Source organism: Cynocephalus volans, chromosome 17, assembly GCF_027409185.1.
Source record: "Cynocephalus volans isolate mCynVol1 chromosome 17, mCynVol1.pri, whole genome shotgun sequence".
Taxonomy (NCBI): domain Eukaryota; kingdom Metazoa; phylum Chordata; class Mammalia; order Dermoptera; family Cynocephalidae; genus Cynocephalus; species Cynocephalus volans.
The window spans coordinates 9596378-9613572 of record NC_084476.1 but is presented as its reverse complement, the minus strand read 5'-3'; the positions used below and the strand labels follow the sequence as shown (position 1 = coordinate 9613572).

The 17195-nt window shown below is 53.0% G+C and overlaps 1 protein-coding gene across 1 annotated transcript in view; it reads right to left on the bottom strand.

The window, feature by feature from the left end:
• The window catches only part of ENG (endoglin), a 32321-nt gene extending 15531 nt beyond the window's left edge, over nt 1-16790 (bottom strand). Inside the window, exons 1-2 of the mRNA XM_063082014.1 lie at nt 16401-16790; nt 7465-7616 (exon numbers count right to left, since the gene is read on the bottom strand). Of these exons, the coding sequence (XP_062938084.1) occupies nt 7465-7616; nt 16401-16467 (219 nt within the window). The 5' untranslated portion in view covers nt 16468-16790. The remainder of the gene's footprint in view (nt 1-7464; nt 7617-16400) is intronic.
• Between the last annotated feature and the right edge of the window lie 405 nt (nt 16791-17195).

Sequence of the window (17195 nt, the reverse complement as noted above, 5' to 3'; positions counted from 1 at the left end):
ATTCTTTTTATGCTAATTTATAGTAGAAATGATATGTTTCAAATTCATGTTTGTATAAGTTCATATTTTTGATGAATATTTTCTAATGGGTTTATAACTTCTGGGTTTGAAAATATCTTGTTTCATCAGTTTTTTTATTCATTGTAAACACTTTAAAAATTAAATGCTGGATTTAATGCTATATTTTGATAAAACATGAAACGGCTATCTAAATGTCAGAGCTGACATTCTCTTCCAGGATTGTGATCACTACTTGAAATTAACCAGAGCAAAGTGACACCTCAGTGGTGTGGGGATCGGGCTGGGCACAGCCGATCTGCCCACATCATTGAGAATGGCCCTGCACCAGCCTCCTTGCCCTGATTTCGTGTGTACTGTTCACTCAAACAACTGAACACAGTTGCACAACATTGTGTATGTAGCCAAACCACTCAACCGTACATGTTAAATGGCTGGATTTTTCCTCAGTAAAAACTCTTCAAAAAACAATTGAATATCAGTAATTCCTCCTGGTTCAGCTTAATCCATGCTTGGCTCTGTGCTGAGCATGTTGCATGTTCTATCTGACTGAAGCAAGGACAACTATTCTCTTATTTTACAGATGCAGAAATAGAGGCTCAGGGAGGGAAGCTGCCGAGGGGCCTGCTGGTGAGTGTTAAAGTCGGAGGCCAGTGCACATGACTCTGGTGCTAGAGTGGAGCCCTGCCCTGGACCTCTGGGCAGCTCACCTGGACCATGTCCTCCCACTCAACCCCACCTCTGTCACAGACTGCCTCATACTTCATCACTGTCCAGCCCCATCTGTTTGTCCCCACCCAGAGAGAGAACTTCAAGTCCACACACGGTGAATAGATAGGCCCCATAGTTTAGTCCATCGCAATCAGGAGGCCACAGGCCGGAGGACAAGGAAATACATCCCCCACCCCTCAGTGGACACCCACAGGCTGAGAGCAGCTGGGAGCAGGCCCTGAGCTGGGAGGAAGAGCCCCGGGATCACCCATTCCTGTTGCTGCTCTACAACTGCCCCTGTTCCTCTGCACCTCAGTTTTCTCATCTGTGAAATGGGGCTAAGATAGGGTCGGGAACCACTACCAGGTGGGTCTGCAGATAAAGGAAGTGAGAAAAGGGAAGTGGAGGTCAGGGCCCAGTCATGCTGAGGGTGAGGGGGTGGGGAGGTTTGTCACCACACACATTCAGTTCTTCTCCTAGAGCTCGCAAGCCAAACCCACCACTTGGTTGTCACCAAGTCCCTCCCTATAGAGTTGGGGGCTGCTGGGAGTGGGGGTGGGGACTGAGGCCCAAAGAAGGGCAGTCACTGGCCAGGGTCACGCAGCAAGTGAACAGTTTGGAAACTCCGAGGCTCTTGGGGTCTCTGAGCTCCTGGTCCTAGCTGAAGGCTAGCCGGTTACCAGAAAAACCTAGTCAGGGTTTCCACAGCAAACATTTCCATCCCCACAGCCCTGACTCACCAACAAAGCCACTCACACGCCACTCACACGCACGCACGCTGACTTCCCTCTTCCCTCCAGGCACCCACAGCCCCAGGCAAAGAAAGGGGACTGCCTTGTCCCAACCCCAAGCTCCCTTCCGGATGAAATCCTGGAAATTCTGGAAGCGTAGCTGAGGTGGGCAGACGTGCCAGCCCCTGACCCCCAGCCCTGCCAGCCTGGGCCTGCCCCAGCACCTTCCCTGAGCGGGTGGGCGGGAGACTGAGTTTCTATTTTTGTACCAGTGTCCCCAGATGCCATTGTCGGCCCAGTGGTTGGTGGCGGGAAGGGGAGATTTCGGTGAGGAGGCCTGAGCAACAGTAGCCACTTATAGAAAGTCGCTTCCAGCAATTCTTCTAGGAGTGGAGCCTCGGGGCTGCCTGCAGCCCCCACCCTCCTAGGGCCAGACCGGAGGCGGCCAGATTGGAGCCAGCCTTCCCTCTGTCCACCCCAGCAGACCCAAATGGTACAGACAAGCAGCGTGGCAGGGAAGAGGTCAAAGCCAGACTGGCCTGAATTCAAATGCGGGCTCCATCAGTAGCCTGTGACCATCGATGGTCACTATTCCTCTCTGGGCCTCAGTTTCCTGATCTAGAAAATTGGCTAAACAACACTCCCAATTCATAGACTCCTGAGGATTCAGTGCTGTTCTGCTTGCAAAGTGAGTTGTCCAGTGCCGGCTAAATACACGGTAGTCGCTTGGCTTTCATTCCCTCTGACTCCCTCCTTGCTCACTCATCCAGAGGAGCGCCATGGATTAGGGGCTGAGGGGGTAGTGTTAGAGTTGGGCAGGAGTTAGCAGGAACTGAGACGTGCCCCAGCCATGCGGCACTGTGGCATCTCTTCTCTGGGCCTCAGTCCCCCCATCTGTGCAGGGAGGAGTTGGACTCAGCGATGTTCTAGAATTGTGTGGCCCCTGGATTCCAACCTGTCTTCTGGATGTCCAAGCATTTGCAGTCTGGGAGTCTTGTCTCCAGCCAAGTGGCCACAGAGTGGGCTTCCAGAATCCCCGGAGAGATATGCTACTTCTTTCAGCTAAGGGAGGCCCTGATCCCTCCAGCCCTTCTGGTGGTCAGCCCAAGTCCTCCTCCCTTCCCCAACTCATTGCCCACGTGAGAGGCCAGCACTGGGCCCAGCCTGGGGATTTCATGCTCCCAAAGGGGGACAGGAGAAGGCACAACTCTGTCCTCAGGAGCTTGGCAGAGAACAAAACTAACACCTCCAGGGCCGGCCCGTGGCTCACTCGGGAGAGTGCGGTGCTGATAACACCAAGGCCCCGGGTTCGGATCCCATATACGGATGGCCGGTTCGCTCACTGGGTGAGCGTGGTGCTGACAACACCAAGTTAAGGGTTAAGATCCCCTTACCGGTCATCTTTTAAAAAAAAAAAAAAAAAAAAAAAAAAAAAACTAACACCTCCAAAGGACCAGACATAGGGGCCAGCCCATGGCTCACTCAGGAGAGTGCGGTGCTGATAACACCAAGGCCACGGGTTCAGATCCCTATATAAAGATGGCCGGTTAGCTCACTTGGGAGAGCATGGTGCTGACAACACCAAGTCAAGGGTTAAGATCCCCTTACTGGTCATCTTTAAAAAAAAAAAAAAAAAGACAAAGGACCAGACATAAACAGCAAGTGACACCACCAACCCTCCAGGATGGTATATGCACATACCTTGTCCCCTTCCTACCTCCTTTCCTCCCTCCCTCCCTCCTTGCCTGCCTTCATTCCATTATCCATTCATCCATCCACCAGGTATTTATTCCAGGGCTGACTCTGGACCCTGGGCACGTAGCAGTGAGAGAGCAGGAACGATCCCTGCCCAGCTTGTCTGACTTCTATCCGTGCCCCTTCATCAAGCCTGCTCCTAATATTTGCAAGGCCTGGGACAAAAATATAAATGGCATCCCCTGCCCTCCTTCTATTCATTCCGATTCTGCCAACGCAGCAAGGGTGCTCATGTGTCCATATGCAGACAGCCCAGATCAGATGCTCAAGCTCTGCCATGTCCCACCCAATCTCCCATACCTGGCTCAACCACTCTTCAGGTCTAAGGGAGCTCACTCCAGCCATGCAGTGTGTCCTCTAGAGGATGGAACAAGAAAGAGTTCCATGCAGCCCTGGGGGAGGCTCGGCCCATTTGGGCAAGGAATTCTGGGGTCCGGGTCCACACAGCATGGTCTAGAGGGGAGGGGTGCAGATTCCAGGTATGCACGTCCTTTGGCCCCATAGATTCCCCACCCTGGGGGAGGGATGCAATTGGAAGAGGGCCAGAAAGAGGCCATTAATTTTGGGGTCCAGGGCTGGGCCTCAGCTTCCCAGGATGGTCTGAGGGTACCCTGGGGTGCCTCTGGGCTGTCTCTCTCCACTTGAGAGGCCTTGCCTGCCCCTCTGGCCAGGAGTGAGTCAGTGCTGGGGCCTGGCGGGTTCTGTCTGCTGAGGGGTGGGTGGGGCATCTTTGGCTCCCTCTGAGCTCGCCCAGGAGTGGGTTGAATCAGCGGTTGACCCAGCTCTGCCCCGACCTGGCTGCCGGGGGTTTGTTAGGAGGACAGCAGATCAGCACAGTCAGCCTGACGGGAATCGCTGAGACACCAGGCGGGTTTCCTGTCTCCGAGGGTCAGGATGTGACCCTGGGACCCCTCCCGGAATCCAGGCTCCGGCCTGCCCTTTGGGGACCCAGCGAGATAGAGCCCCTGCCTAGCAGTCCCTTTGACCGTCTGCAGATCTCCCCACCACACACACACACACACACACACACACACACACACACACACACACACACACACACACACACACACACACACGCACACTGAGTTCTTGGCCGCCACCGCTCATCTGCTGCCCACCCACAGGAAATCTGAGGATTCTGAGGCCACGTAGGGATGGATGGGAAGGCTGTTTCTCTATGCCAGGGACTGAAGAAGGTAGCCATAGGTTGGGAGGGATCGTGCTCACTGCTGAGACAGCTGCCACCCCCACTACCGCTGCCCTACTATGTTTCTTGCCTCTGGGCCTTTACACATGCAGTGCTCTCTGCCTGGAATGCCCTTGACCCCACTTTTGGCTAGACGCAGAGCATTTCCCTAATGCCCCTTTCCTCCACATTCAGTCCTCGTCCTCCCGTCACCCACAGCTTGCTGTACCCTCTCCCCTTGCCAATTCCATCACTCAGTACCAAGACTGCTCATGCCACCTCCACCTCCACTTTCTCTCTGCATCAGCAATGCTCAATGCAGGCTGGGCACAGGGCAGGCACCTGGCGAGGGCTGCCGGAGGGGGACCGTTGGGCCGTGGACGCCATTCTTGGGGGATGCCTGAGGAGAAAGGTGTCTCCAGGGGAAACTGCAGGTTTGTCAGTGGTTATAGCATTAGAATCTGGTGGATCATGGGCCCAACCCTCGGGGCAGGGAGGCCAGGAGCAGCCGGTGGAGGCCCAACTCTGTGAGGCTGGACCTCAGTCAGCCCCTCTGAAAATAATTTCATGGCCCCTGCTTCATTGACCCTGTACCAATAACATTTGAGGTTCAGATTAGTCAACGGATGTGAAGATGTTCTGTAAACTGTAACATGTCCAGCAAAATGAGGGTGTTTACAGGTGAGAAATGGAGCCGAGAGGAGAAGGAATAATAACAGTAACTGCAGCTCCCATGCGTGGAGCAGCCAGTTTGCACAGGCCCTGAGCTCAGTATTTTGCCTGCACCACCCCACTGGATCGTCACAATCACCTGTGAGGTAGGCAGTGTGGTCAGCTCCAGGTCTCCCTTGGGAAAACCAAGACTTGGAGCTGTGGCCCAAGGCACTGCAGCTGTAAGTGGTGGAGCCAGAGTTCAATTGGAGGGCTGTCTGTCTCCAGAACCTGTGTTCTTAACACCTGCATCTAGGTCACACAGCAGTGCACTCATTCGTTCATGCATTCATTTATTCATACATTCAATAGTTATTTGGAATATGCCAGGCCCTGAGCCAGTTTCTGCTACTCCACGATTCTTAGGTGAGCCCTTGAACCCAACAAAGTTGTGTCTATTGGGGTGGGGAGGAGGATCCTCTGCACACAAGGTGCTGGCCAGTGACAGATCCAGGACTGGACCCTGGGTCTCCCAGATCCCAGTTCTTTCCACCACCTCCTCAAACTAACAGCCCTTGCAGCCCGGCTCCTCAAATAAAAATTTGGATGCTCGGGGCCAGCCTGTGGCTCACTCAGGAGAGTGCAGTGCTGATAACACCAAGGCCACGGGTTCGGATAACATATAGGGATGGCCGGTTAGCTCACTGGTTGAGCGTGGTGCTGACAACACCAAGTCAAGGGTTAAGATCCCCTTACCGGTCATCTTTAAAAAAAAGAAAATTTGGATGTTCAATGGGTTGAATTCTCTGGAAGAGGCAGACAGTGACAGGGAGATTCTGTTGTCATAAACTCTAGGACCTTGGAATATGACATGAGTTCCAGCGGCACCCACCATGCCCCTAAAACCCCTCCGATGACTGTCATTGCCACAGGATAAAGAACAACTCCTTAATAAGGCAATGGGACCTTTCCACCTCTGCCGTCCGCTCCCTCTGCCTCTGCATTCACTCTGTCCTCTGTTCTACGCCTCAACCTGTCTCACTCGGTGAGCTCTTGGCTGTCCTTCATGTCGTTGCTTTCTCCGGGAAGCCCTGCCTAATCCCATGGCAGCTGGGGAGCCCCTGCCCTGTGCTCCTTGAGAATGCACCAAGCACTGGGTCCTGGCTGGCTGTCTACACACCTGTCTCTCATAGATCTGGACACTTGGCTGGGGGCCTTTCTCTGACCCTGGCCTGCTGTTGAGTGATTAGTGTCATGGGATCGCAGCCACCCAGAAGAGGTACAAGGACCTGAACATCAGAACAAACAAAATGAACTTACAGAGGGTAATCTAATTTTCCATATCATTACCAAATTTGAAAAAAATGACAATGGCTATGAAAACCACATGAAGTGTGTTTGGCACTATCTGTGGTTTGGGGATTATCAAAGCCCACAGTCCTCAAGGCGAGCAGGGTGGTGGGGAGCAGTCCCCCTGATATTGGTGGTCTGGGCACCTTCTTATCACCCACAAACACAGGGGAGCTTAACAGTTTTGGGGGCAGCCTGGCCATAAGTTTACCCTGAGCTGACACCACTAAATTGCTATCAGGACCTAAGGCCACATCAACCAGGTGTGGCCTCTAGCCCAAGTAGGCTGGACACCTCCTGAACACTCAGATCCACTGGGGAGCTAGGTGACAGCCTGACTCTGGAGTCCCTGGGGATCTGGTGTGAACTCTGGTCTTGGGCTCCACCTCTCTAGGCTGGCCTCAGCTTCCTCCTCTGAGAAGTGGGGGTAATAACCAACTCTGGCAGTTGGGCCCTCGGGAGGCTTAATACATATGAGATGCTAATTCCTGGCACATCATGGGCCCTAGCACAGTGCCTAGGACATGGTAAGTGCTTAATGAACATATTATTATTATCAAGAGTGACAGACTTATCAGACAGACTGCTGGTGGGCCTCTCAGGTGGGCTCTCTTGAAGAGAATATTCTGAGGCTGGCATTGCTGGCTTTGGATCGCTGAGAAGCTGCCTAGTGGAGTCACAGATGTTTCATGGGGGACATTCCAGGGAGGAAGATTCAGGCTGAACTGAGGGAAGCACTTTCTCAAAGTCTGGGCTGCCTGGAATGGAGCTGCCTCCTCTGAGAAGCCGTGAGGTCCTTGTCATCGCAGGTGCATAAGCAACAGCTCACCTGGTCCACCCCACCCCCTGGCTCTTCCCCACTCAGTCGCTGGCCAAACCTACCTGGGTAGCACCCAGTCCCTGCTCCCAGAAATGCCACCCCTTATGGGGCCTGTGAGAAGTCCACATTACTCTCTTGTCAGGGTCCCTGGTGGGGACTCTGCCACCACCCCAGGGACAGCCACAAGGAAGGCACCCCTCATCTCATTGGGTCCCCACCCAACCTAGCCATGGGGTACTCACATTTGGAAACTTCAGGAAGAGGACGTGGACTTCGAGGACAGCATCGGGGACCTGAGCCACACAGCCCTCAGAGACCTGGCTGGTGGTATATGTCACCTCGCCCCTCTTGGGGTCCACAGGCTGAAGGTCACAATGGATGGTTTCTGCAACACCTGTTGGGGAAACACAGCCAGAAAAAGAACAAGATAAGAATAAGGTGAGGACAATTACCCTCACCCTCCCAGTGCCTACTAGGTACCTGGTACAGGCTAAGGGCTTTATGCATCTTCATGGCTACCCTATGAGGTGGATGGCCTTGTGTCCATCCATGATGAGGAAACTGAGGCTCGGAAAGGAAAAGTCTAGGGCTGGCCCGTGGCTCACTCAGGAGAGTGTGGTGCTGATAACACCAAGGCCGCAGGTTCGGATCCCTATGTAGGGATGGCCGGTTGGCTCACTGGGTGAGTGTGGTGCTGACAACACCAAGTCAAAGGTTAAGATCCCCTTACTGGTCATCCCTTTAAAAAAAAAAAAAAAAAAAAAGGAAAAGTCTCTTCTTGCCCAAAGTCACAGTGCTACTAGGTGTAGGGTTGACAGGTAAAAGACAGAACATCTAGTTAAATTCGAATTTCAGAAAAACGATGAATAAATTTTCCACATAGAGGACATACTTATACTCCAAAAATTTCATTGTTTATCTGAAATTTAAATTGAAGTGACCATCTGCTATTTTTATTTGCTACACCTGGCAGCCTTAACTGTGTGGCCAGGCCTGCACGCGAGCCCAAGCCTCAGGGCCGGTTCCCTCCAAAGGAAGGAAGGAGCTGAGCCCGGGAGACAAAGCTTTGGCTCCTGGGCCTCGAGGAGGAGGCAGCGGGAGGAACAGTCTGAGGGATGAGAGGAGCCAGGAGGGCGGCCCAGGTCTGGTGCGAGGCTGCCGGAGTAGGCCGCAGAGCCCGCCACCGGGCCGCCCGGAAACGCAGGTCCTGAGGGAAGGGAATGGAATTTCACCCTGACCCAGCCGAGGAGGAAGAGGAAATGAGGCCCCTACACCTCGTCCGTCCTGAGGAATGTGCCGGGAAGGGGGGCTCCGGAGGAGGGAAGGAGGACGGAGAAGGGGAGACTGTTTGGAAGTTTGTGTCTCCATCTTGTCGCGCTCACTTCCTGTTTTCTTGGAGATCAAAGAGGGGCGCGGAGGGACTGGCCTCACGTCCAGCTGACGCCAGCTCAGAGGAGGGGGGCTGTCTGCAGCTAAGCCAGCCTCCTTCCCCACCTTTCCACAGCTCACCAGACTCAGGCCCCCCAGAGGTCAGAGCAGGCTGTAGGACGGCCACCCCTCTCTCCATCCTGGGAAGGAGAAGATCAGAACAAGGACATGTGGCCACCACCCAGGTCTGATAGGTCCTTGCTCCGGCCCTATCCTGAGTGTGCCAGGGACTCCAGAGTGCCTGGGCAATGTGACATTTGAATTGAAAGCAAGGCCCCACCTGGGTTAGAATCTCAGGCCCAAGGCCTACTAGCTATGTGGCTGTGGTGAGCGATTTCACCACCTGGGGCTTCGGTTTCCTGGTCTGTAAATGACAATAAGAATAGAACCCACACAATTTATAGAGGTTGTTGGGAGGACTCCATGAGACGGGCATATGGCAGCTCTTTTTATTATAATTATTTTACTGACTTCACTTACTGTAGAAGAATTGACTAAGAGGTGGGGTGAAGTGGTGGGATGGGGCAGCCTCCAGGTAAGGATCGTCTGGGAGGGAGGTCACTGAGGTCTCCATCACCCCATTAGGCTCAAAGTCCAGGGCCATCTCCTACTGTCTCATCCCTTCCTGATCCACCTGTCCCCCAGATCTCCCCGACTCTCCCTTTCCCTATCAGTGAGTACAGGCTCCTTGGCTGTTACCTAGTCCAAGCCCCTCCTATACGGATGGGGAGACTGAGGCCCAGAGAGGAGGGATATGCCAAAGTTACATAGCACATGGCTGACCAGGCCAGGCCTCAGACCCACCTCTCCTCACACCACCCAGAGTCTAGCCTACAAATTAGTGCAGCGCCTCCCTTCTTCCCTTTGGACTTTCCCTGCCCCCTCCCCAGACTTCCAGGAACCCCAGTTCCTCCCGGATTTGCTGGATTGCTGGGGCTGCCCAGGGCCACCTCCTCCATGCCGTCAGCCAGCGGGAGAGGTCCCAGGCCTGGCCATTATGTAATGATCAGATAACAGGCCAGGCTGGGAGATCAGATAAGAGGTCCATTTATTTTGGGGCCTTTTCGAATCCTGGCCGCCCCCACCCCTGCAGACGAGAATGAGGAGACAGGAGGGAGCATGACGCCTGGGCCCGTCTCCCGGAGCCTGAGGCGGGCCCAGACCAAGCTGAAAACAATCCCCTGGCACCAAGGGAAACGCCTGGGCCTCCCGGGACCCCGGCTGGAGGAGGCGCCACTGGGACCCTGGGTGACTGGGGCCCCTGAGGGAGAGGCCCAGGAGCCACCTCCCCACCACTATTCCCTCCTCCTCCTTCCTCTCCCAGGAGCACAGCAACCTCCAGGACTTTCCAGACGGCTAACCCCAGCACCATGGACGCCAGAGCGGATAGTGGTCAAGAGAAGCGGCTCTGGAGCCAGAGGCCTATGTCAAATTCCAGCTCTGCCTCTTAGAAGCTGGTCACCTTGAGCAAAAGCCTAACCTCTCTGAGCCTCGGTTTCCCCATTTGCAGACCAGCAGTAATCACAGTAGATGCTTCCGTCGCGCTCACTGAGAGCCGAGGTACTGTTTTGGGGCTTTACACGAGTTAACTCAGTTGATCCTCACAGTTTGCCTATGAGGTGCGTGCTGTGGTTACATCCATTTGACACACGAGGAAACTGAAGATTAGGCAGGTTAAAGGATTTGCCGGAGGTTACCCAGCTACTAAGTGGGGTCTGCATTTGGCTTTTTTTGTTGCTTTTTTGGCAGCTAGCTGGTATGGGAATTCGAACCCTTGACCTTGATGTTATCGTCGTTACACTCTACCGAGTGAGCTAACCGGCCAGGCCCAGGTCCTGCATTTGAACCCAGATGGCCGAGCTCTAGCAGCCAGCACACACTTCGCAGCTGTGTGTCAGTTTGAGGAGGTAACCTGGATCAGTGACTGGTACCCTGCAGGTGCTCTGGACACAGTAGCTGTGAATGTTATTTCATAATATGAGGGCAGATACTTTTTGACAAGGGTCTTTTCTTTTTCTTTTCTTTTTTTTTTTTAAAAGATGACCAGTAAGGGGATTTTAACCCTTGACTTGGTGTTGTCAGCACCACGCTCAGCCAGTGAGTGCACTGGCCATCCCTATATAGGATCCAAACCCGCAGCCTTGGCGCTCCCAGCACCACACTCTCCCGAGTGAGCCACAGGCCGGCCCGACAAGGGTCTTTTCTGCTGAAAAGTCTGCCCCCTCTTCTTCAGTCACCAGACAACCCTTTACTCTTTACATTCCCAGCTTCCAGCCCACCCACTCCCCAGCTCCCAGCAAGGACTTCATGCTCCTTTGCTTCTGTCTCTCCCACAGCTCCCCAGTGCTGGCAGGGTCAAGTTCACACACTGCAACCTAAAGTAGAGTTAAAAGTGCAGGGATCTCCTGGGGCCCCACCAAGGTCTTGAGATATGGAGCTGGCAGAAACTGAACCCAGTCGCAACCAGGTACAGAGCACACTAAAAACACCATTTCCACGTGGGTAGCCCACCAGAGCCACCACAATTGCCATGGCTGCCACAACAGCAGCTAGTCTCTATAGCAGCAGTCACAGCCACCATGCAGATGGCACGCCAGACTCTCAACTGCACTGACACAAGGAGAGGCACAAACGGAGACCAATAAAAAAAAAAAGAAGAGGTCCTCTCCCTCCACAAGCACACCACTCAAGAGTAATAGAAGAAGCATCTGATTTGTGATAATAGGAGAGGACTTGATCACACCTGTCTCAGCTCTGGACAGATCGTCTAGGCAACAACCAACAGAGGAACAATTAATCTATCAGATGGAGGGAACAAATCTGTGGTTATTAGAGCGGGGAGGCGGAGGGGAAGAGGGAGACGGGAAGGGGCAGGGAGGAGATTGGATGAGAGGCATAAAGAATAGGTATGATTTGTAATAATGAATATGCTAATAAAAAAAAGTGCAGGGATCTGACAGATGCCAAAGTTTCAGCCTGATTCTGCCACCTTCCAGCTTCCTTCCTATGCCTCAGTATTATTATCTGCAAAATGGGGATGATGATAATCCTCATACTTTCCTGATCAAGTTGGTGAGCGTGTTGGTAAAATGACACAGGCACAGCTCTAAAGCAGCTCCTGATGAGTGGGCGTTGCTCAGGAACTGACAGCTGCAGTATGGTGCGGTCACAATTACTTATGCCCAGTCAGTGGGGAGATGTGGGCTCTTCCCCCAAACATACCTTGCTCCCCGTGTCTGCCATGCCCTTTCCCAGACCAATGGTCATCCTTTATTTGACCACCTGGCCAAATCCTATTCATCCTCCAAAACTCTGTGGTGAAAATCTCATTGGAAACTATTCTTCCTTTCTTAGGTGCATCAGTAACTGGATGTCTTTCCACAACCACATATGCCCAGGTGTGTCATTTTTTCATTTGTCTGTGTGTCCGCACTCTCAGCAGAAAATGCGTTTTTCCACAACAGAGAGTCCAGACCATCCTGTGTCCCAATCACTCAGCCCAAGGCTCAGAGAAGGCTTGAGCGTGCATTTGCAGGATTGGATTTTCAGGTCTGCCTCTAACCTGCTGGATGACCTGCATCAAGTCCCTCACCATTCTGGGACTCAGTTTCCCCATTTGTACTGGATGGGGAGGAGAGAGGTATGGATAGGACATACTCCAAGTTCCTTTGGGCGTCTGACATTCTGAGGTTCCATCTGGGGATGAAGTCAGAAAGAGAGGACAGGGCATTCATGGGGCTTACCAAGAGTAGAGGCAGGGTTCCAGGGGTTGCACTCTAGGTGGGAGGGCCATTCTGGGGGCAGTGGAAGGGGCAGATTGCCCAGAGTGCGATCAGGCAAAAGGTCATCATGTCCCCTGTGGCAGTACGGTGCAGTGGTTAGGCCCCAGGGCTCAAGCCCCAGCTGCTCATTTCTGGGCTGTGTTAGTCGGGCAAATTCTTTCACCTGCCTGTGCTCCAGTCTCCTCCTCTGTAAAATGAGAGTTACAGGAGTGTCTATTTCCTAGGGCTTTTGCGATGGTTAAGTCTGATAATACACGCAACATGCCTAGAGCAGTGTCTGGCATACAGGAAGCGCTGAATAAATGTCATAATCATCTCTTAGGTGTTGAAGCCTGGATGAGGGTCCTCTTCTGCCTCCAGGGCTGATATCCCAAAGCCTGGGCCGGAGCTAGGGGGTGGGGGGCCCAGAGCCACGGCAATCACCTCTCCAAGTCTCCCGTGCCCAGGCCTTGATGTTCTCATCTGTAAACTGGGCATAGAGGCAAGGAGCTGGCACACTGCCCGACCCACTGAGGACACAGGAGAGGTGGTCACCTCCTTCTCGCCCAGATCTCCCCTCAGGCCCTTGAGCAAATGGACAGGCCTGTCCTCAGAGGGCCCAGCACTGACCAGTCTGTGACTACGAGCAAGTCCCTTTGTCCCTCTAGGTTTTAGTGTCACCATCTATCTGTCTGAGGCCAGGGAGAACCTTAATAATTATGTCCCCACTGTCCCCAGGGATCTACCCTTTCCTTGCTCACAGTGCTCCTACTCCAACCTCTTTATTCTCCTGGCAAATGGAAAGCTGCACCAGAAATGCAGCCTAGCAGAGATGGATATTTGTGGTCTCTGTCCTGTCACTAGCCCCCCTCCAGTGAGTCCTAGACCCTCACACAGGTGGCCCAGCAGCATGGGGACTCCAAATCAGGCCTGAGACCCATCCTCCAGCAAACAATCATCCCCAATTTAGAAACACTCTTCAGTTCCAGCCACCCAGCATGGGCCAGGAGCCCCAGCAACCTTGCTTCTGGGACGCTATGCAAATAAAATAATCCAAAATACAGGAAAAGGTGCATGTACCAAAAGCATGCATCGAGGTGGTATTTATAATTAGAACAAAAGGGGAAACCACCTAAATATTCAACAGTAAGGGAGTCACTAGGCGAATGATGGCACATTTAAGGGACAGAAAATTCCAGAACTGCAACAGGATGTGGTCCACATCACCACATGTAAACCTTCTGGGATACAAGCAGGGTACACAAGACTCGTACATGTTGATCAACCTAGATTAAAATTACCTTAAAAAGCTAGACAAAAGCTAGCTAGCAATTTGCCCACATGCTAACTGTGCCGATATTAATACAGGAGTCGTCAGGTAATTTCCCCCTTATCTATGAATTTTTGTTTTTTGAAGGCTGGCTGAGGCAAATCTGTGGTTAAATTCCTTTTTAAAAATCTCTACATGCTTGTTCTTAAAAAACCAGTTCCAACAGGACAGAAAAATGTGTCTTAGAAAAATGAAAGTCCCCTAGAGAGAACACCATGCTGGAGAAATTAACATTGGTGCACATCCTTCCAGAATTTTCTCTACGCATATATCATGCATTATTATCATTTTATGAATACAGACATGGAATCGTTTGGACAACTAACAGGGTATCCCAGACATCTGTCCACAGTAGAATGAGAGTACTTTTAAAAGTTTGTGGAAAACTAAAATTAAAAGTAATACAAATCTTTCTATGAACTTTTGGAAGTACCCTCGTATACATATACAACTGCCTTTTTCTTGGTAATCTCTGCATGATATTTCATTGCATAAAAATGTATTTAATGTGGCATCTGTGATGGATGTTTAGGTGGTTTCCAGCCACTGGGTTTTTGTTGCAGGTACCTACGGACCATACATCTTTACAGTGTTTTAGGCAAGTAACTATAGGGCTGACTTCGGCAGGTTGAGTTGTGGGGGCAAAAAGTTACAGTTTTAAGAGATTTTGCTGAGTTGTGCTTCCAGAAGACCGTTTTTGGACCCATTTTCAACCCTTGCAGGCTGAATGAGGGTGCCTGGGTCACTCCCACCCCCAGTGTGGAAATCTGGGCTCCACACCCTGGCCCTGATCCTCGTCTGCCCTCCGTGGGCCTCAGTTTCCCATGAATTGGGTAAATGAGTTGCTGGGGGCTGAGTAATGCCCTTGAGCCTGTGATCACTGGGGTGCCGGGACAGCTCCCACCTGCTCACAGGAGCAGATTGATAAATTTCCAAGAGTTTTTTGAACTGGTTGTTAAACATGGCTATTATTAAAAATTAAATTATACAAACTTACAATTAAATAAGTTATATATTTTTAAAAGGTAATAAATATCAAAACTCATTCCTTCCTAGTTATTTTACTCCATTTACTGTTCTCTATGCTCTTAAGGTTATCTACGTCTATGTGTGGTGGAAACACCAGATAACAGTGTGCTTGGCTTCCAACTCCGCATGTGTGAGTTGGTAGCTTGAAGTCAGCCGTGTGGGAATATTTACACCATGGAAATCGACAAAGCTACAAATCAGGTCCTCTCACCCATGCTTGGTTATTTATCAGTACGCCACTGCCTGGGATCCTATAAAACCAGGCCCTAACTGTCTGCATGGATGTTTCTCTAACGACCAAGAGGAAATGAGATGAAAGGAAATGGGAGGAAGGCTCAAAGCCCTGGAAGCAGATCTTGGAGCTCAGGGAGTGTCTGTCTTAGCTGGGTGAACTTGGCAGGTCAGAGCCTCCATTTTCTATCCTGTAAAATGGGGCTGATAATGGCTGCTGTTTTGCAGGGTGATCGTGAGCCACATCAAGAGGGGTTGCTGTATCACACGTGCTTGGGAGCAAATGCTCTGAGGAGCCACAGGCCTGGGGTCAAACCCCTGCTAAGTCACTTCATTCCTCTCAGACTCAGTTTACTCTCTGCCAACGAGGTGGTGGTAAAAGAGCTTTAGAGACCAAGGATTAGGGAGGTTAATATGCTGTGGGGCGCGTGAGGTGACGGGGTGGAGGGAGTGGCTGTGGCTGCTGCTGTCCCCTTCTCGTTCCTCCCCACACTCATGGCTCTCTCCTGCCACCACTCCTCTAGGAAGCCTCTGGATGCTCAGGTGGTGAAGGGGTATCCTCAGGGATGGCCAGTGGCTCGAGGTAGCTGAGGGGCAGAGCTCAGCAGGGACCCACAGGCTGAGGAGCCCCCACAGAACCCCTAGCCTGGGCCTGCACCCCCAACCTGCACCCTTCTAGGGAGGAGAAAAGGGGGATACAGGCTGGGGCAGAGAGCCGTAGTCTCATCCTGTTCAAAAGGTCCTGGGAGCCACTCAACAGCCCTGAGCAAGGTGAGGGTGGAGGAATTTAAAGCTAATGAAACCACAGCAACAACAACACAGAAACAACCAGGAGCAGCCTGCCCCGGAGCTCTCTCTGCAAGTGTTAGCTCAGCCCCATCTTCCCAGCAGCCCTGGGAAGTTCTGGTGCCATTCCCACCTTGCTCAGAGTCCCAAAGGCGGTTCTCCAAGATCACACCTCGAGGAAGTAACATGGTGAGATTTGAACCCAGAACCCATGTTCTGAACTCAGGTCACGGGTCCTCCTTCCTCCACACTCCTCAGATGGAAAACTCAAGGCCCAGAGAGGGTAGGGAACTCCCTGGGACTGCACAGCACTCTGGGACCTGGGCTTCCTGGGGAGAAACTGGACATAGCCGGGGTGGGGGGCAGAGGCCAGAAGCCAGGGTTAAGGTAAATAACCCCTCCCGGTTTGCCTGAGACTTTTAACACTAAAAGTTCTGAGTCTGGTGAAACCCCTCAGTCCCCAAAGAACTGAGATGATCAGTCACCCTCCAAAGCCCCCACATTGGCTCCACTGAATATGAGCTCAGGACACAGGGAGGAGGCTGGGAACACTGGGGGCCTGGTTTGCACCCTGGGGGCCAAGTCTCCCCACCCCAGGTCCCTGGGCACCTACTTGTGGGGCTGAGGCTGCAGACGGCCAACAGCAGGGCTGCGGCCAAGGCGAGCATGCCACGGTCCATGCTGTCCACCCGGGATTCTGTGCGCTGGGACTTATCCGGTGTCCAGGGGCAGGGCTGCGGGTGGGCACCAAGGCCGGCGTGGGCTCACGCGGGGACCCGAAGGGAGCAGGCAGCTGGAGCAACGGCGTCCCTGCTCCAGCCTTCTGGGGTGGCGGCCGAGGGGTCAGGAGAAGTGGGAAGTGGGCACAGGGGCACAGGGACGCAGGGCCAGGCGGGGGACCGCTGGCTGATGGATGGGCGGGGAGGGGGTGCTGGGCTCCTGGGGACAGCAGCAGCTGCACCGGCACTGGTCCTGGCCTGTGGACGCAGATGGAGGCTGGGGTCTGACCTTCAGCAGCGGGGAGCTCCTGGCTCATCCAGCCCGGCCCAGGGAGGCAGGAAATGCGCTTCCTTAGAGAAGGGGCCGGGCCAGGCTGCCTGCCAGGCGGGGAGAGGAAGTGCCACGGGCTTTGTCGCTGGGTGGGGGGCCCCCGGGATAGGGGGAGGCAGTGGGGTGGGAGGGCCCAGGCTTCAGGCTCGTCTCCCCATGCATCCCACCCTCCATCCCACCTCTCCAAGGCTGGTGGGTAGGGGTGCATCTGGCAGCTCCCCAGAAGAAAACAATCACGCTGACAGCCCACGAGGGGACCTTTCAGGGGTCAGGCCCTGATGAAAGCAGTTCATGTGGAACTCACAACTCCATGAACTCAGTGTCCCCATTTTGCAGGCAAGGAAACAGAGACCTGATG